Genomic DNA, 20,221 nt, shown 5'->3' with positions numbered 1-20,221 from the left:
TCTGCACGCAGCAGTAGAGAGGTAATGCTGGTTAGGGTGCACGAGGCCCTGGTGTGAGAGGGTTCTTTGAGTGGCTGGAGATAAATTTAACCAAAGGAGATTTAGAGGGCTGCGCCTTCCTTTTTTTTTCCTTGATACAGAATTTTGAAAAATGTCATCATGAAATAAAAAACTGGATGGCAGTTTTTAAAAGTAATTTAAAAAATAAGTGTATTGAGGGGCGCCTGAGTGGCTCAGTGGGTTAAGCCTCTACCTTTGGCTCAGATCATGATCTTAGGGTCCTGGGATCGAGCCCCACATTGGGCTCTCGGCACAGTCGGGAGACTGCTTCCTCCTCTCTCTCTGCCTGCCTCTCTGCCTACTTGTGATCTCTCTTTCTGTGTCAAATAAATAAATAAAATCTTAAAAAAAAAATAAGTGTATTGACTTTGGTGGAGACTGTGTATCTGTGTGTGTGTGTGTGTGTGTGTGTGTATGTGTCTGTGTGTGTGTATCTGTGTTATAGCAGCAGTCCAACTGTTTCTTAACATTTGTTGTCCTTATTAAATGGAACTGATTTTCTTTTCCATATTGTCATTTAGCTACTCAGCACTCTGATTTGGGAATGTTCTATTCAAACTGAGTTCTGTGTTACAACAGAAGTTAAGTGTAATTGTGGCAAATCACTGCTTGCTTGTTGGTTTGGGATTTAGACAGGACAGCAGAGCTCTGGAAAGAACAAAGCAAAACGAAGCTGGGGAGAGAGGGTAGTCAACTGGAGACAAGTGCAAACCAACAGAACTAAGAAAATTAAAGGAAAATATAGCACGATACTTTAAGTGAACATTGCAGGCAAAACATTCCTGCCTACCTTGAAGTAGTAACCGTTGATATTGTTGTGTGTTGGGTACTTAAGGTCTCTACTTTCAGATACAAATGAAATTTTGTATAATAAAACAGTTTTTGAAAGGGAGGCATGGGAAGCAAGATGCTAACATTTATTACATCTTTATACTTGATCGTGGGTCTACTTGACCATTAAAAGGAAAATAATATAAATAGAAGAGCTTCTATCTAGATGACTGTGGGTGAGGTATATTGTGCCTTTAGCATTATATGGAGCATCTGCTCCATGAATTCAGACAACTCATATTCCCAGGGGTGGTTGCTGGCTAACTTTTGGACTCTATAATTCTGTAAGGAATAGAGCCATTTAGACATTTTACCCGTCGTGCCAGGAATATCCGGCAAACACCACAAGTTCCTTAATTAAAGTATCACTGTTGCATTCGAGCTGGATCCCTTGCCTTGCTTTTCCCTCCCAAGTGTCCCATACCCTCCTCCACACGCACTGTTAGTTGGCTACAATACTATTGAAATCCCCAAGCTGATGCTGATTTTGACTTAAACTTTCAGTTGTATCGAATGTGGTCAGGATGGAGTTGCATCATGAGTGAAAGTAGGAAGAGTTATTTTGAAGGCATCTCTGGGATTTTGAGTAAAGTAATTTGAGCTGGTGTTCAGTGCTTTGGATGTCAAATAGACTCAACAAGAGTTGATACTCAATGTATTTTTAACTCTCTGCCCATGATTTTATAAGAATCTTGGGAGAATCAAAAGAAATGTAAGGTAGTTTTGCCTTGTGGGATCATTAAGGAGAATAAGTGACCAACTCTTGTAAGGTCATGAGGAAGCCATCCATGGCAGAATATGGTGAAAAGCTAAGTGGTGAAGGACAAGACAAGACAGAGAAGGGAAACCAGTGTAGGGGCAGAAGAGAGTATGGCATAAGGTAAGAAGGAGGAGGTGAGAACTGGCTAAGAAAAATGGATTTGTAGAGGCCGAGAGGAATGATGAGTGAGTATAGTGGTGGACACACAGCCTTGGAGTAGATGTTGGAATGGCCAGTGGAAGAAAGTTCACTAGGAGGAAGAAACTGAGAATAGTATGGGTAGAGGTGGTAATTGTAAGTCTCAGGGAAGCAGGAAATTAAGGATCCAAAGGTTATGTGGAATAATGAGCTTTGAGCAGGAAGTAAGACTCAATTCCCCCAAGATGGCGGAAGAAAGGGAAGATGTCGGAGGCCATATATACTCTGCTTTGGAGAAGATAGTATGTAAGGGAGTTCATGCAAGATAGTCTCAAGTATAGTCCATTAAAAAGGCTCTGAAAACACCTCCTAAACATGGTAGCAAGAGGGAGTACAGGCTTCAGGTCAACCACGGAGTGAGAAGTGAGAGGGCCAACTTGCAACCAAGTGTTCATTCATCCTGTATTCATCTGATGGTTATTGAACACCTATCATTCGTTATTCATTCCATAGTCATTTGGTTTGAACTCACTGTGTGCCAGGTGCAAAGGCAAACCTACTCACAAAGAAGGAAGTTTGTTGGAAGAGGGGAACATATATGTAGCCACGTCTAACCTCATCTGTTCAGTGTGTTGCCTGCCACGATGAGGATTCCACAATCTGGAATCTCTAACTGGCCTATGAGTGAACAGGTAACTCAAGGAACACTTCACAGGCCAAGCCCAGGTTGAGCTGGACTTTACATAGAGCGAGGAAAGATGAGGAAAGGGTGGGAAATACGGCCCGCGCCAAAGGAATAGAATTCGAGAGTGCATGCCACGTGGGGAGGTTTTGAGTGGTCAGGTTGGTAAAGCTTGGGAGTTGGAGGAAAAACAGAGGTGGTAAGGTATTTGCCTAATGGAATTTACCTCCTGCAAGGATTCTTAAGTCCAAGGTAACAGAATTGGCAGAAATAGAAATAAATGTGTGAAGAGACTAGACTTTCACCTGCTTGACTAGGTCAGTGCACTCCTTGAAAAGTATTTAACTACTCCATTGGTGATTCTTAACTTTGGCTTTGTTTTGCTGTGGTGACCTGTGGTCTTTTAAAAAAAGAACTCCTTGAGCATTATGAACTCTTGTAAATATCACTAGTCTCGAGAAGTGTGAGTATGTATGCTCATAGTGAGTCAGTTTTTAGTATTTTGATTCTAAGATCGTTTTGTGATACTGATTTTGGAACATCTGATTTCCATTTCAAATGCAGTAGCTTCGTGAAACCCTTCTAGAACTTGCTATAGCAGCATTTCTAATCTTTCCATCGGAAGAAATAACAACTTTTACTTTTTATCCTCAGTGAACAGAAACCTTTTTTTTTTCTACCTCATGAAATGTATCTGTTTATAAAAGCACGTGGGGTTTTAAAAGCAGATGCCTGCTAACATTCATCATCAGAATGAGGAATTCAAAGCTGTAGAAGGCCAGTCTGAGTACTGCTTCAGATTGAGAACATGTATCATACATCCTGGCTCTGTTCCAAAAAACTGCCCTTAAGAAATTATGTAAATTTCATTTTCATGGCAGTCCCTGGGGTTGGAAGTCTTTCAGGCCACAACTTGTAATGTATTTGGATTCTTCGGTTTACAATATGACCAGAATTATGCAATGGTTATAGGGCAGGTATGTGGTCAAGCTGATGTTAAAAAACTTTATCCACTCTAAATACATGTTGCAGCCTTCCTCCATTAGCTTCTGATTCTTTTGTGGCCTCATGGGCAATGTATCCAGTGCATCTAAGTTTTTAGAAGCAACATGCTACAATTTCCTTTTTTGTTAGCATGTGCATGTACGTGTGTGTGTGCGCTCAACACATGCCTTTTATTACTTCCAGAATTTATATGGGAAACTGCATTATTTGGAAAGGTAGTATAAGAATACCAGTTAATTCTGAAAAATAATAGATGTCACATCTGCTGTGTTCTTGGACGATAAGGTTGAGTTTGTGTTTCTCTGGTTTAAACCTGAAGTTATTTGCTCTTTTTTTTTTTTTTTTTTTTTTTAAGATTTTATTTATTTCAGAGAGAGAAAAAATGAGAGAGCATGCACAGGGAGGAGAGGCAGAAGCGGACACCCTGCTGAGCAGGGAGCCTGATGTAGGACTCCATCCCAGGACCCTGGGATCATGACCTGAGCCGAAGGCAGATGCTTAACCAACTGAGCCTGCCAGGCGCCCCTGAATTTATTTGCTTTCTTCATTGACCTCTGGATGGCCCTATCTAACTAATTTGAGCTCCAGTGGCTTTTATTTCTGTTGTAGTTGAATGAGGAATCAGGAAATTCTATTGGGATTACCCGTCATATGATTATGAGCTACTTACATGAGATAACAAGGGACATATCAGATATACTGCTGTATTTCAAAATGATGTTTTTATATTGTGTGCTCTCCGTGAGCCTTTTTGTGTATCTCCTTAATGGCTTTTATATATGAGACAGCTGAGAAAAAGAAAAATGTGACTCGCTTTCCCAATCGGTGTTTCCTTCAGCATTTACACCATGCACAGACATGTCCGAATCTGATAAAAACGTGCGGGGCTGGAGGGAGGTGAAGAAAGTGAGCACGAATCTAAGCAGAGCCCCAGGCCAGTGCTGTGGTTGCAGGATGATACCTGTTTCCAGGCTCTGCAGGAGCTTGGCGTAACCTAATAGAGTTGAGCAAAGTCACAAAGAGTGAAGTCAGAATGGGAGCTAATAAAGTTCCTGGTAAGGTGTGGATGGGGATGGTTGGGGGAAGTAGTTGTGGACTGCTTCAAAGACAAAGGGAAGGCTTGCCCTGAGATTTGGTCCTGAGTAACAGGGAGGAAGCTGATATGAGCTGACCCCAAGGCCTCCTCTGTAAAGACAGGCATTTGCAGTTCTGGGTTTGCAACTTGGGAGGAGAGGGGAGGCACATAAGGGCAGCCCAGGACATTCCCAGTGCCCCCACCCAGAAATAGCACAGATCATTCAGGCGGCATAAGTAATTTCTGCCTGCCCACACACTCGCGAAACTTCGTATGACCCAGCTATGCGTCCCTGCGAGCATGTTAGTAACCACTGTTCCTTTTAGGTCATGATTTTTCTGCTTGATGGGAACTTGTCTGGTTTGGTGATAACATGCCTACCATGCCCATTTTACCTATTTTGAGGCAAATGGACCAAGTTTTAGACTCGTGTTTTCTAGCAGTGGTGGCAGCAGCTGGCTGAATTCTATTCAGGTTCCTTGGATTAAGAATGTATGCCATTTTATTTGCTCACAGTCGTTTCAGTTTTAAAGAGAGTCAAGCCTTACACATACTCCTTCATCTTTTCAGACAAATGGACACCTGCCCGGAAATGGAGAGGTGTATCAAGAAAGGCTAGTACGTTTAGAGAATGATAACGAATCTCTCGTTCTTCAGGCAAGTGATTTTTAACAATGCTATTCTTCCTCCACAACATATTTACAAAGACCATTTTAAATTGGGATGGCATATTCAGATGCTTGGGAGCCGCATTGCTGATAGAAATAAGTGCTGATAGAAATAAGTACGTACACACAATAGGGAGTGGTGAGGACTGTGGTAGCACCAAGGTGTGCCTCCCCGGTCTAGAGTGAGCAGCCTCGGCTCCTCTGATGACAGCCACAGTGTCATCTAAGCTGACTTTCTGATCTGATCTGTCATCTTAGTTAATCTGGTGTTTTTAATTTACAGCATAAATTGCAATTTTATACCACAGATTTTCATAAACCTGAATGTTTTTGAATCTGAATCTATTTAATTTTCAATTTTAAAAATGATCCTGTGAGCTGAACAGAACAGAAGTGAGTAGCGGACTCTGGTTTCGTGGCTAAATTTGAGTTTTCTTCTTCTTGTTTTAAATGCACGACAAACATTTTTATTTTGGTATTTTGAGTTAAGTAAATTGCAGTGTATTTATGGGATTGGTGATCGTGGGGAAAGACTCACGTGTAGTCCTTGACAGCTTCTCTTTCAAACATAACTCCATTTCCTCTCTTAATCTCTAATACTACCTCCCACTCCCATTCCAACCCCCCCAAAATGATGATCTATGCACATACACTCTCGCATAAAATGGTTGAAATGAAGTTAACCTATAACTACAAGGTATTGCATATCCCCAATCAGCCCTAACCTCCTTAAAAATTGGGAGTCTGCAGGTCAAGAAGCATCACTTAGATAAGATTGTAAAGGACTGCTGTCTTATTGACAGTTTTTTTTTTTCCCCTTACAACAAATGGGTAGTGACATCATTCCAGTTTTTGTTCTATTTAGAGAAATAAAGTTTGTAGTGGGACCCAAATCCTTCCTAATCTATTGCAGTATTTTGCTCTATATACAGGTAAGTGTGTTAACAGACCAGGTGGATGCTGAGGTGGAGAAGATTCGAGATTTGGAATTTTGTCTTGAAGAGCACCGGGAGAAGCTGAATGCCACAGAGGAAATGCTGCAGCAGGTATGTTCAGAAGCCGTCACTGAGGTGGGGTTTTCTTGCTCGCCTGTTTGAAGTTCTGCACTTGTTTGTTGTGTCCCCTCGGACGCAGCATTGAAGTTCATGATTCACCGAGACTGGCATAGTTTAAGCAAAAACCGAGGGTAACTGGGTCTCAAAACACATGCATAACATAGAAAGCGTTCATGTAATTTGAATCTGGAATAAAATACTGATAGGATTATAGGTAGTTTTAATGTTCTTCTTTAAATTTGCATATGGTTTCCTAACCCCCAGATATGAGCATATATTTTATGATTAAGAAAAAAGATACGTACCATATGTGACTTTTATGGGGAAAAGAAAACAAACCCAAACTTGTAATACACCGCGCACACACACACACACACACACACACACATAGTGCTCGTAGACGAGAGGGCCTATAATATAGCGGGTAGGGTACGTACTGGAGGGAGACTGTTTCAGTTTGAGTCCTTGCTCTGCCACATCCTTGCTGTATGACCTTTGGCAGGTTTTCAGCCTCTCTGTTCCTCACCTTCCTCATTTGTTGAACACAGATAATTCCTGAGTTATCTTTAGTAGGAGTTTCTGCTTTAGAAAGTTGTTTTGAGGATCGAACCACATCAGAACAGTGCCTAACACAGAGCGACCCTGTCAGCATCAGTGTTCTCATCAGGCTTTGAAGCAGTTAAGATTTCTGCATATCTAGAGCATGTACGTCTCCCCAGGAAGTAAGCGCACACTTAGTTCTGCTCCATGAAGGTTCACAGAAGCAGATAATATTTTCAAATTTTATCTGTTTAGTGATTAATCTTTACCACATTCCCGACTTGATAGTTACTGCTTTGCAGGGTAAGACACAATCATATGTGGTGATTTGTAATAAAACAAGTTTTGAGTGTATCTCTTAAATTCCAATAGGAGCTTCTGAGTAGGACATCCCTAGAAACTCAGAAGTTGGATCTGATGGCTGAAATATCTAACTTGAAGCTTAAACTGACCGCTGTGGAGAAGGATAGATTGGATTATGAAGACAGGTTCAGAGACACGGAGGTAAGTGATACCCTCCCCCTTAACATACATATGCGTGTGCGTCTGTATATGTCATACACATATTTCCAGAGCAAGTTGAAATTCCTTGTAGGCGTGAGGGGGAGGTAGTTAATGGCTACGTGCTCTCGTTCATCCGTGCTCCTTTTTAGGAATAATCTTTAATTACATTGGCTTTTTTTACATTGACTTTTTAATCACTAAATGCTCATGGCAATATTTATTGTGAGACTTTTTGTTGTTCGTACCTTTTTTTAAATTGTGAGACTTTTGATATGAAATTTTAATGCTTTCATTAGTCTTTAGAAAGAACTTTTCACTTTGTGACATTTGGAGCTTCTCTCTGTTCGTCTGCCTGTCTGTCCTCCTGTCCGTCCTCCTGTCCATCTGTAGTGGTTTTCTTCATTATGGAAATAATGGGTTTAAGTGTATCACTTTACTAATAGCCATTTTTAAATTTTACTGATTATTTTCTATATAATAAGTAGGTTTGAAAATATGTACAGAGAACATGCTTTTATTATATAATCATAAAAATCAGATTTTTAGAGTTTATTTAGTTTGGCCTTCTACTTTTGGTCTCTTCCACACATAAATCATACCAATTAAATAAAGCTCAGTATACTTTTGTGAAATTTGGGATAGATTCTACAACTTGAAGTACCCATTTTTGTGGCTAAACATGTTTTGTTCTTTGGGCTGTTTTATTGTTAATCTGGGTCTTTTATTTGCTTATTATTTGTTGTTGGGAAAAGAGAGCATATCCGTTTGAAATCTGTTTATTTGGAAAAAATTTGAAGATCTGCAGGACTCCCTTATCTCCCAGGGAATCTCTTCCTTTCTCTCTCTTTTGTTTCCTCGGTTGGAGTATGGAAAGTTGTCATACTGCATTAGAAACTGCGTCCCAAGAAGCGGAGAGGAGAACTCATTTAAGTATTCTTCCCCCTCTGTTTTCTTTGCACACGTTTCTTTGAAGCCAACTCTGTACCATCATGATAACGGGGTCCCTTAGGTATGTTACTAGCTGTGGGCAAGTCCCGCATAGACTGGCTTTAGTGAGATTTACTCCATTGCTATTTTCCAAATTCAATTTTCTGCCAAAATGGAACTGTAATGGAAGGTCTTGGCGTATGTGTTACTTCCTCAACAGCAAAAGGAAATCCCCAACTTAGTTCACGTTCAATCTTCAAAAGTTCTTTGTCAGTCACCTATATGAGCATGTTCCTCACTTGATTGAGGCTGGGGCTCTTAGAACAGAGCTGAGAAAGTCATCCAGTTTCTCTAAAATTGTCCCTTTTGTGCTTTCTTGAAAAAATCCATTTGGATATTTTCCTCTATTTCCTCTCTGTCATTCCCTGACTCCACACTTGCTGCATAACATGACAGAGTTCAGTCAACAGATGGACTGCGTGCCATGGAGGTTACTCTGGTGCAGGGAAAGACGTCGCAGTGTTCTGGTCAAGAGTTGGCCCTTTCCCTTGTGTCCATAAAGCTGAGGGGGAGTCATCCTGCATGACTGGTTAATTTGGATCGGGGATGTTAACCAAGCATTGGGACTAAATAGAAGTGGATGTGTTAGGATTTTTTGGTAAGACTCCAGAGCAGTAGTCACATCTCTTGAGTTTGTCTGCGTTTTTTTAAAAAAGATTTTATTGAGTTGAGAGAAAAAGAGCGTGTGAGCGGGGGGAGGGGCAGGGGGAGAAGGTGAGGGAGAATCTCAAGAGACTTTGTGCTGAGTGAGGAGCCTGTCGTGGGGCTCGATCCCATAACCCTGAGCCGAAGATCAAGTCAGAGATGTAAGCAATTGAGCCACCCAGGTGCCGTGTCTGCATTTTTTTAATAAAACTTTTTTTTTTTTTTTTCCTGGTGCATCCTTCCTTTACTCATTACTCATGCATTTTCAATCATAAACAAAGTGATCCTGTCATCAGACTTTCAGTAAACTCAATCCTTGATTTTTTTCTAAGATATTTAACACTATTGGTAAAATACCACATGCATATCTAGAGATTATAAACTATAATCTGATCAACCTCATTACATATAACAACAAATAAAATAGTCCTCAAAATTAAAACCGAATTGAATATGCTCTTTCCTATTTTTGTTCCCTTAATAAAATGTTTGGTGGGGGTGCCTGGCTGGCTCAGTCAGTAGAGTGTGCAAGCCCCATATTGGGTCTGGAGCCTCCTTTAAAAACAAACAAAAGTTTCCCTGGCTGTTTCATGAATCCAAAATTCCTTAACTTTGTCTTAGAATTTTAGATTATTTGGAGATTAATTTCTAAGAAAATATTGGAGTGGGGAAGAAATACAGGCACTTCTGAAAGATTAAGGGTAAAAGTCTTGAAATCCTGGAATTTTGAAGACTTGCCTGGAATGGCTGATAGGAGATGCTTAACACTATTCAACAGTGCCCCCTTCTGGTAAGAGTACAGATGCCAGAAATGACGTTTCTGCGGAGCCTGAAGTTTCTCGGAGAGGGAAAAGGGACTAGTAACAGGGGTTTTCTTTTTATAAAGAACTGAATTGGAAATAATTTGAATTCCATTATTTTAAAGTCTTATATTGAGCTATTTCCAGATTTTCCAGCTTGACTGACTGTGGAAAAACAGGACTTCTTTCAGGTTGGAGATTTACATTCATACTTAGTGTTGCCAGAAGGGAAATTCGGGTAGGGTTTGTTTGTTTGTTTGTTTGTTTGTTTTTTAACAGAAAAATTATCTCAATTTATAATTGTGGTTTTTTTAGTTACTTCTTTTTGCAAGTTGTCACTGTTTCTAAAAGAAGAGTTAAAATAAGACAATACCAAATAGGAATTCAAAGCTGCTAGCCATGAAAAAGTGGCAAGATATATATTAAAAAGACCAGGAGATGAAGGAAGGTCACTAAGAATTCTAGTATGCAAGAATGATTAATAAATGGGGGATAAATAAATGGGAGAAACTGACTTTTTCCTTAGACTTGAATTCCGAACCTGTAGATAAGGAATCACAGCTAAAATGTTATTAAATGATGTCAAACAGTTCCTGACCTCATTCGTGAAAGGAGGAAACAGCTGTTCCCTTACTGAGGTACTGTACTAATAACAACTGTACTAGGGGCACCTAGGTGGCCCTGTCAGTTAAACCTCTGACTTGAATTTTGGCTCAGGTCAGAATCTCATTGAGCCTTGCCTAGGACTCCATGCTTAGCGGGAGTCTGCTTGAAACGTCTCTCCTTCTTCCCTTCTCTTTAGGAAAAAAAAAAAAAAAAGAAAAAATAATTATAATAATAACTAATGAGTAATTATTATATAGTACTGTTAAGTAATTTAGGAAAGGCATCCCTCTCCCTATGTGTGAATCATTACTCATAGAAGTTTAGTAAGAAAGTTTTATTTCTTATGGTATTGCTTCTTTTTTATGGCATTTTTGTATAGTTCTGTCATCTGTTTATTTGTGGCTCAGGAGTAGAGGACTTGTAAAATGAGGAATAAAAACATGTTAAGCATTGGTGGAGTCTTGATGGTTTGTAATCAAAAAAGAAATCCTTTCCACAGTATTTGAAGTTGGTATTGTATGGCATTCTGATTCCCTTTTCCTACTGTCTGGGCTCTAGACAAAAATATGTTACTGTTTCTTAGAACACTTAGACAAGTTTTACAAGCAAATTAGTTTTTGTTTTGTTTTGTATTTTTAATGTGAAAGAGAAAAGCTTCTGGCTGTATTTGTATTATGAAAACCTTAGGATTATTTTCTTTTTTCTGTTCCAAATGTAACATTCATGTTATGACAATGTATTTGTAAATTACAGGGCCCTCATCCACCCTCAAGCTGAGAATCCTTGGTTTAAAAGGTTTACATTTCAAAAAAAAACAATAAAAGGATTTAAATTCCATTCCATTCTCCCAGACTGGGTTGATGAACAATCTATAGTTTTGTTAGACAAAGGAAGAAATTGTAAAAATATTTTTATAAATAATCCACAGATCACTGAAAAGGCCCTAAAAGTAATGGCTTTACTGAAGAAAATTTTTCTAGTTAATTTTTAAAGTCGGAATCTATATGGTGATTTTTAGTCCAGAAATAGCTGATGATTGATGTATGCGATTGGCTACCTTTGTTAATCAAAATTGAAAGTCACCTTTTAACTCTTAAGCATAGGAGACAAACTGAGGGTTGCTGGAGGGGTGGGGGGTGGGGGGATGGGGTAAGGGGGATGGGCATTAAGGAGAGCAGTGATGTGAAGAGACTGGGTGTTATATAAGACTAATGAATCACTGACCTCTACCTCTGAAACTAATGATACATTATATGTTAATTATTTGAATTTAATTTTTAAAGAATTACCTTTGATTTCCATAATCTCATGATTGTGGGCCAGATGCATGGAGAATTTAAAATAGTGTTTTAACTAGAAAGATGCTTTGGGCCTCAGGGAGATACATTTATTTCCATTTGTCTGATCCAATTCCTACAACCTGAACCCAGGGGCTTGTTGACTAGGTTTCCAAGCTGCTATTTTGGCCTACATAGGTGTGTTGTTGCTTTCCTGATATGTTTCATTGTTCCTCCTTTGACAGGGGCTAATGCAAGAGATCAATGATTTGAGGTTAAGAGTCAGTGAAATGGACAATGAAAGACTTCAGTATGAAAAAAAGCTGAAATCAACCAAGGTAAGCTTTCTCAATGGCAAAAATTTGTAAACAGCCTGACTCACTTACCTATGATCCATAATACAAGTTCTCAACTCAATAGATGATAAAGAAGTTATCTTACAAGTGAATGAAATTTCCCCCCAAGCTGGAGACTTTCTTGAATTTGAACACCACTATTCTGAATTTTTAAAAATTGGGGCTTTAACTAATCTAGTGAAACATAACCTGTTATTTCTGTTAGTTAACCTAACCTCCTTTATAAACCGATACTATTTTCTTGGATACTTAGGCTTGTCTTTTTCTATCTGTGGTTTCTTTCACACCTCTGTCTCTCTACCAGTCTTTAATGGCCAAACTTTCTAGCATGAAAATCAAGGTGGGTCAGATGCAGTATGAAAAGCAGCGGATGGAACAAAAATGGGAGTCACTGAAGGTGTGGTAGACTTTGGGTAATGGGGTCCTGGGCCTGTTTGCTTTCTGGCTTGCGCTGTTTTGCCGTGATAGTGTTTTTTAGTAGCATGTGCATTCATCGTGTGTGTGTCATCTGTTTTTTTAAAAATACATTTAAAAAAGCTGATGGAAGGGCCAGTGCGATCCCTGATGTTGTTTTCAGAAACATATGAAATAATTAATGAAAAATAATAAATGGGCAAAATAAAAATATTCATTTAGAAATTTGATCTCATCCTCTTAGAGTACCTGAGATCCAAGCTTGGTAAAATAGTTGTAAAAATGCACCTGGAAAAAGATATCCATTTTGCCTCAGACTGCTTCTTCCTTTGGGACTTTCTTACAGGTTAACTGTATCATGACAGTGAGTTGAAATTACTGCTGTAAAGAAGCTTTTTGCCAGTGCTACTGAAAATTCCTTGTACTTGATCCATGCCTATCATAAGTAAAAAGTATAGAGCCAGCTTTCTTGCGTCTTTGGAGATCTTCTCATAATACTAAACACAATACCTACCTTAAGAGACTTAAATGTTTATCAGTTATAAAAATACACTTATTAGCACTGCAGAGCTTTATTTTCTGTGCTAAAATACAGCCAGCAAAATTTCAGTTTGCTAAAGCTAATTCTTCACCAAAATTAAACTGAAAATTTAACATTAGTAAATAGAATATTGGACTTGGAATCTTTAATAGCTACATAGTAGACAAGAAGGGGGGATTTAAAATCTGTTAAATCTTTTTTCCATTGTTGTGGGAGACTCTGTCCTTTTATTTTGGTGATGAAGATGAATTAGTTAGTCCCATGATTTGGCTAACATTGTTCATCACTTGCTACCTTACCCATCAATTAAGCTCTGCCTTGTTCATGCTCAGGGTACATGAATGCCATCTTGAAATACTAAATAAATCTCAGTCAAGTCTTGATATATATTTTCCAATTTGCATTTTATTTTGCTTTTATGACACTCGGGGTCTAATTTGATTATCATCCTGGATTAACTGGGGGAGGGTTTTTTTTGTTTGTTTAACATAAGCTTTAAAACTTAGGCTACTCAGGTCCTAATTACACTTTAAAGCATTTTGTTTTAATTTGGTCACATAGAAACTTGAAACACTTATTCCAGAATTATTAGACATTGACCTTCATTAATTGTCTTGCTTCCTGCTTCCTCTTGCCACTGTCTGGTTTCTGAAGTCTGCATCTAGATTCCTATCGTTTTTGTTTCATTCCCAAAAACTCATTATTGACTTAAGAGTTAACATGCTCCCTGAATATTCTCCTTTAGTCATAATTCCCTGTTGTAAAACGAGCTTATCATTTGTAGGACGAACTGGCATCTTTAAAAGAACAGCTGGAAGAGAAGGAATCTGAAGTAAAAAGGCTACAGGAAAAACTGGTGTGCAAGATGAAAGGAGAAGGGGTGGAAATTCTCGATCGAGGTGGGCACATACATTTGACATTTGTTCTCTTACTTTCTTAGAAACCTCCCTGTGCAGCCCTCCCTTCCTCCCCACACCTGCAAAAGAACCCCGTGTCAGTGGTGAGTCCTTTCAGAGAAAGGAGAAGGGTAGCGGAAACCAGCTGAGGCCAGGACAGCAGGGCCTCCTCCGAAACTCTTCCCTGTGCCTGGGGATCTAGTAGCTTCCTCTTCAGCAGCTGGAGGAGAGCAACTCTGTACTTCATGCGGTGTTTATTATGCATTACTAAGTTGTGAATTCTGTTGAGACAGTTCTTGTTCTGATGGCAGTACAAGGAAGTGATAGAAAGCATTAAAAGGGAACATTATCATGTCCCAGGTTTAATCTCCCTCTGAACTGAACTTGAAACAGCATGAACTAAGAGATTTAGAAACCGTTCCTTACACTTTTGAGAGAAGAGAGGAAAGGACTTTGCATCTTTGGAAGATCAAGGAAAATTTCTTATGGTGGACTGAGCCCTCAACCTGCTAGAAAGCAAAAATAATCCTCTTTTTTGAAAACGTGTGTGAATTTATCAAAAATTTTTCTCATAACTGAGGAAGTTTGTCTTGAATATTGTATGGACTGTCATTTTTAATACACGTTATATGTGATAGAAAATAACTTGAATGAAATGTGTTTTTTATGTTATATTTGGAAATATAAATGCACAGAACACCTGACAACACTAGGTTTGATTTAACCTTTCTTTGCTATTATAAATCACTGTGGCATGCAAACTACAAAGCAACTTCTAACTCTTGAAACTAAAAATTCCATTGAGTGTAGCTTTAGTACATTTTTATGTGAGCATCGGTAACCTCACTGTCTGAATAATGAAGGGCTTCAGTTAGGTTACCTATAATGTCTTTTTTGGTTCTAGAATACCCTGGCTTTATATCCCTGTAGTTGTAATTCCCTATGGATCAGAAAGCTAACTCATCAACCATTGAAGGGTTTTTCCCCCCTTGTGTATTTTGGCATATAATAGAATTCTGGCGTTGTATTTTTTTGTAGGAAGCTCTACACTCAACATGGGGTTGGAACTCACCTCCCCGAGATCAAAAATCACATACTATATACTGACTGAACGAACCAGCAAGGCATCCCTAGATTTGTGTAGTCTTTAAAGGACGTTCACAGATAGGTCATGCCTTTAGGGTTTTAAGAATAAAATGGAATCATGTTGTGGGCTAGAGGACGTGTTGGAGTAGTGGTTCCCAAAGACGGACGCTGGTCTATGAACTGCTTATCGCCAACACACAGCCCGATAAACACAAGAGTCGGGAGCAATGTTTAGAAACTTCATAGCAATCTGATGTTGGCATAAGATCTCACTGCGTGATCAGTGGACTCATCTCATTGAACGGGAGGTAGACCACGTCAGAGTCATTGAATTTGAGTGATGAGGTTCATGTGTCCTAAGCCAAGTGCTGGGCACATTCAGGAAAGCCATGTGCTGACCCGTAATGGAAATGTTACAACCAAACATCACTAATGGTGTTTTCACCCCGTAGAGTATAAGGACTGCTTGTATTCCACAGACCTAACTTTAATATGCCAGGAAATCAGGGTTCACAGAGAAGAAGTGACAGAGGTAGGAACTCAAATCTAGGTCTTTGGATGAATTATATTCTCTTTCTAACCTTACACAGAGCATCATGCATTGCAGTACCATTCCTAAAGCCACAAAATAGTGTTTAATATTCAGTTTTTATAGGGTTAGCTTCTTTATCTTAGGCAAAAGACTAAATAATAGTACTTTAAAAATATTTATTGTTGTAATGTATATACTAACTTCCAATTCGATGGGTTTTCCTGCACAGATGAAAATTTTAAAAAGAAGCTCAAAGACAAAAGTAAGGTTTTTGGTGTCTTTCCATCAGCCTTTAAATTCACCAAAAGTACTACTTGGACTGTTCTTTGCATGTGTTTTAAAAACATTTATCTCACCAAAGATGTGAAGTTGCTTCATCGATAAGCTCCCCATTTCTTCAGAGTGCACAAAATAGAGGGTAAATAAACAAACAGTAAAAACAAGGAGTAAAAGGTCATTTTGCTGATTTCTCCCCCCACCCCCCCCGATTCAGCCCTTTTGCTCCACAGGGTATAGCAGAACACCCAGAGTAACAGAGGGGAGGAAGAATTTTTTTTGTAGTTCGGGAGACAGAGTATCAGAGGAGAAAATTACTTTTCAAGGTTTTGTAGCCCACTTCTTCCCTGAGATCTACATTAGGAACTAAACATACCCTGTTGGTGTTAGACAAGATTGTACCCAGGCTGATTAACAGAACCAGCCTCATCGAGATAAATCATTAATTAATAAACTCTTTCCTCCAGATGTTGAATTCTTACACCCAGAGAATTGGGCATCAAAAAAAAAAAAAAAAGGCAATTTCTGCAGAATATACCTTCATATTGAAAGTGTTGTATCAGTGATGAATGATGCATTTTAAAACTTACCTTAAGTAGTAGTTTGTTTGTTTGTTTTTCTCAGAAGCAGGTAACCTTAGCTCAATTTTTTTTTCTGTTTGAATTTTTTTAATTTGTGATTTCGTTTTAGGTTGACATTTCATCTTAAAATATTGGTTCTTTTATTATTAAAGTAATGTGCTTTTGTATTTGACTGTCAAATTTTAAGGAAAATCACATTTACCTTTTAAAATAGTGTCATAAATGATGTTTATAGATGAAGCAAAGTACTTATCCTTCTGTATGGAACCTACAACCACCTTCATAGCATGACTGCTATAGATGCCACATTCCATCAGGCTCTTGCCATTCATGCCTCCATCTTGGTTAAAACTGAGTATCCTGTCCTCTGCTTATGCCATTGTGTACACCGTCCATCGCTTTCGCCCACTGCTTTCTAGGTTTCTTGTTTCTTTTTTTTTTTTTTTTTAATTGAAAAGCTGTGTTTTCATGGTTGTAGCACTGAAATTTCACCTTCCGTGTTCTCGTGAGGATTTTGTTATTGCTTCGAGAGAGGGTAGTTAGCTTTGACCCATATTGTTTGCTTTCTGGAGTGATAACTATTCAGGCGGCGACATGGAAGGTGTTCATTTTTCAGATTTTCCCCAAAAGAGGATATGGACGGTAAACATTTCATTAAAACACTTCAGTCTGAAGAGTTAGCCCCTTGTTATTGTCACACACCTTAACAAAACTGACTTCTGACGTGTTCTTGTGATATTTACAGATATTGAAGTGCAAAAAATGAAAAAGGCTATGGAATCTTTGATGGCAGCAAATGAAGAAAAGGTATCTAGATGAAATTAAAGTATTTATGTGGGTGTGTACCACCATTTTGATCACTCCATGAGTTTTCTTGAGATATGCCAGGTTGGAAGAACCCTACACACTACTGATGTTGAGGGATAGCCGTTCTGCCTTTCTACCTTCATGTGCCTGCTCTCGGTGATGGCAGTTGTCATTGTGACTGTGTGGGTAGAGTGGTGACCGGCAGCACTGGGTCCACTGAGATCTCCCTCTCCCACCTCCCTGTGAATCTGGAAAAATGTTTAAGCCCTCAGATCATTTCTTTATATTCAGGTGGGAAATGAGAGAAAGGATACAGTCCATAGTGCATCCTTTCTGGGCTCGCATGAACTCTGAAAGGGGTGGTCCCTGACAACTGTTAGCTTCCTGATGAGGTTAATTTTCTTCATATCATTTTCTTCACACTCCTGGATTCTTTCACATGAGGGATTGTCTCTGTTCTCCTGAGAGGTGAGTTACGAGAACAGAGGCATCAGTACCATGAAATAAAATATGGCCCTAGGTCAGGGACTCCAGAGTCTTCTTTCCTGTTGCTTCACTGATTTCATTCTGATGAGAGCAGGGAAACAGTGTCCTCTAAAGCAAGGTGTTTTTTCATGGCCTACCTGATCAGCCATATACCCAGCGGACAGCAACAGTCGGGTTCAGCTCGCATCATCAGAACTACTCTTACACCTCATGTTACTCAGTGAATAGGACAAGGAGGCATTTTCCCAAGAAAAGAGTCATTTCAAGGAAGTAAAAAAACAAGCAACTGCCAAAGAACTTTGCCTTGATCTTTTTGTCTCAGCTTGTTTCTTTCTCTAATTCTTGTGTTCTCTGTTTTACTCTATATTTTTGCCGTTCATTCTCTTTATTTGCTCTTTATTAGGAAATAAACTCATTGCCCTCTCCACCCACCTATATTTAGGTTTCTTTTTGCTAGTCTTTACCACTGTGGAATAAAAAGGAAAGTCATTAGCAAGGGGCCCATGTAGTTTTTACTTTATTTTTTTTTTTAAGATTTTATTTATTTGAGAGAAAAACAGCGAACAGGGAGCTTGATATGGGGCTTGATCCCAGGACTCTGGGATCACTACCTGAGCCAAAGGTAGACGCATAACTGACTGAGTCCCCTCGGTGCCCCCATAGCTTTTACTTTTAAAAAAGTAATCACAAATTCATTTAGTCTTAATTTCTCTCTCTCAAAAAGCATCAATAACAAACAAATCTCCCAGTGTTGACTGAGGGCTTACTAGACATTCAAACTGCTTTAGGAGCACCAACGCTGACATAAGTTTTTAGTAGTTCCAGAAGGCTTCAAAGAGGTTGCATTTGAGCAAAATCTGAGGAAAGGCAAGAGTTGTTTATCAGGAAAACGAAAGCTGCTAAGGAGAGTATCTATGAACTAAACATGTCTCAAAAGCCCAGACTTGGCACAGCCTAGTGCATGTTGGGAAAGTTCAGAATGAGATAAGGTAGAGGGGTATATGACGCTGACATTTACACAGGTTGACAGGGTTTTTGAAAACCTTATTTTGGATTTGAGGGCTCCTGGGTGGCTCAGTTGGTTAAGCACCTACCTTCGGTCAGGTTACGACCACAGGGTCCTGGGATTGAGCTCCACATCAGGTTCCCTGTGGGAGCCTGCTTCTCCCTCTCCCTCTGCCCCTTCCTCCTGCTTCTTCTTCTCTCTCTCTCACCCTCTTTTTGTCTCGAGTAAGTAAAAGTCTTTGAAGTAATTTTTTTGGGGGGGATTTGAGAACAAGTTTCTAGTTTGAGTAATGAGGTGAATGATAGTGCCCTCAAAGAGTTAAGGGAATCTAAGCTCAAGTACCAGGGGCAAATAATGAGCTTAATTTTAGAGACATTCACTTCGATGTGCTCATGGGACTTTTAAAAGGAGATTTCTCATAGAAAGTTGGAAAATTAATCTAAATTTGGGGGTTAATGTATAATTATAGATGGGGTAGGGAGTGAACCCAGTCCATTTTAGGAAAAATACAGAATTATAGATTTTCGGAGACTAAGCTATAGTTGATATGTAAATTAGCTTTTGCTCCATGACAAATCACATTTATTATTTCTCATACTTCTGATGGTTGATTAGGGGGTTCTCCTGGTCTGGGCTGGCTTTGTTGATCTCTGCAGTTAGCTGGTGGGTGGGATGGGGCTGGATGGTCTAGGCTGTGTGACTCACATGTCTAGTGATTAACATCCTTGCATAGATTGGGCCCATCTGGGATGTCTCTTTTCCAAATGATATCTCGTCTTCCATTAGACTAGCCTGTGCTTCTTCACATAGTGAAGGTTCCCTGGAGCAGAGAGAGAGGGCAAACCCTAACCACATTTGTTGATATCTCTTTGACCAAAGCAAGTCACATGGCCAGGCCCAAAACCAGTGAGAGAAGAGCTAGGGAGCCCATTTTTTTAGGATCCACCAGAGTGGGGGTAAAGGACAAAATCTTAAAGCACTAACATTTTATAGACTGGGCTGGGTAGATAGTGGAAGTAGAATATCTATCTGGTCAAGGGATTAAGAAATCAAAATAGAAGAAAAGAAAGAGTGGAAAGAAAAGTGAAGGAAAAAGGAGGAAAGAGTGGGGTCAGTCAAGTATCAGAGGTCAAATTAGAAAAAGGATGAAAAGTTCTCTTATTTTTAGTAAATGTGAAGTCTCTGATGACTCTGATGACTAATTGGTACAACTTTGGCTGAGTGTTTTGAGAAGAGAAAGGCCAGATTATGATTGATGACAGCAGGTAAAGACAACAGGTGTAGTAGATCTTTCTTTCAAGACCTGCCCATAAGTTGGAGAGGAGAATAATTAAAGTTGATTTTTTTCTTGTTTTGTTTTTGTTTTTGTTTTGTATCTTATTACCTTGTTTTGTTTTTGTTTTTAAAGATGGCAGCTGAAGGATAGGATCTCTAAATTTAGAGGTACTTTTTCTCTATCTCTGATGTACGTAGGAAAACAGGAAAACTGGTAAAATGTAGATATTACCAGTTTTACTAAAGTTTAGAAATATTCCTTGAATAATGTAAATAATTCATGTCTCCCTATTCTTTGTGTTGCAATTACTTTTACTGTTTAAAGTCATAGT

The 20,221-nt window shown here is 39.1% G+C and overlaps 1 protein-coding gene across 1 annotated transcript in view; it reads left to right on the top strand.

The window, feature by feature from the left end:
• Nucleotides 1-5,883: 5,883 nt before the first annotated feature.
• The window catches only part of LOC309870259 (liprin-beta-1-like), a gene marked incomplete at both ends in the record, with an annotated part of 45,073 nt that continues 30,735 nt past the window's right edge, over nt 5,884-20,221 (top strand). The window contains 8 exons of the mRNA XM_082742443.1: nt 5,884-5,916; nt 6,152-6,265; nt 7,187-7,318; nt 11,879-11,971; nt 12,294-12,386; nt 13,729-13,843; nt 15,688-15,720; nt 17,061-17,122. Coding sequence (XP_082598569.1) covers nt 5,884-5,916; nt 6,152-6,265; nt 7,187-7,318; nt 11,879-11,971; nt 12,294-12,386; nt 13,729-13,843; nt 15,688-15,720; nt 17,061-17,122 — 675 coding nt within the window. The remainder of the gene's footprint in view (nt 5,917-6,151; nt 6,266-7,186; nt 7,319-11,878; nt 11,972-12,293; nt 12,387-13,728; nt 13,844-15,687; nt 15,721-17,060; nt 17,123-20,221) is intronic.

The sequence above is a fragment of the Mustela nivalis genome (assembly GCF_964662115.1).
Source record: "Mustela nivalis genome assembly, chromosome: 7".
Classification (NCBI taxonomy): domain Eukaryota; kingdom Metazoa; phylum Chordata; class Mammalia; order Carnivora; family Mustelidae; genus Mustela; species Mustela nivalis.
This window is presented reverse-complemented; position numbering and strand designations above follow the sequence as displayed.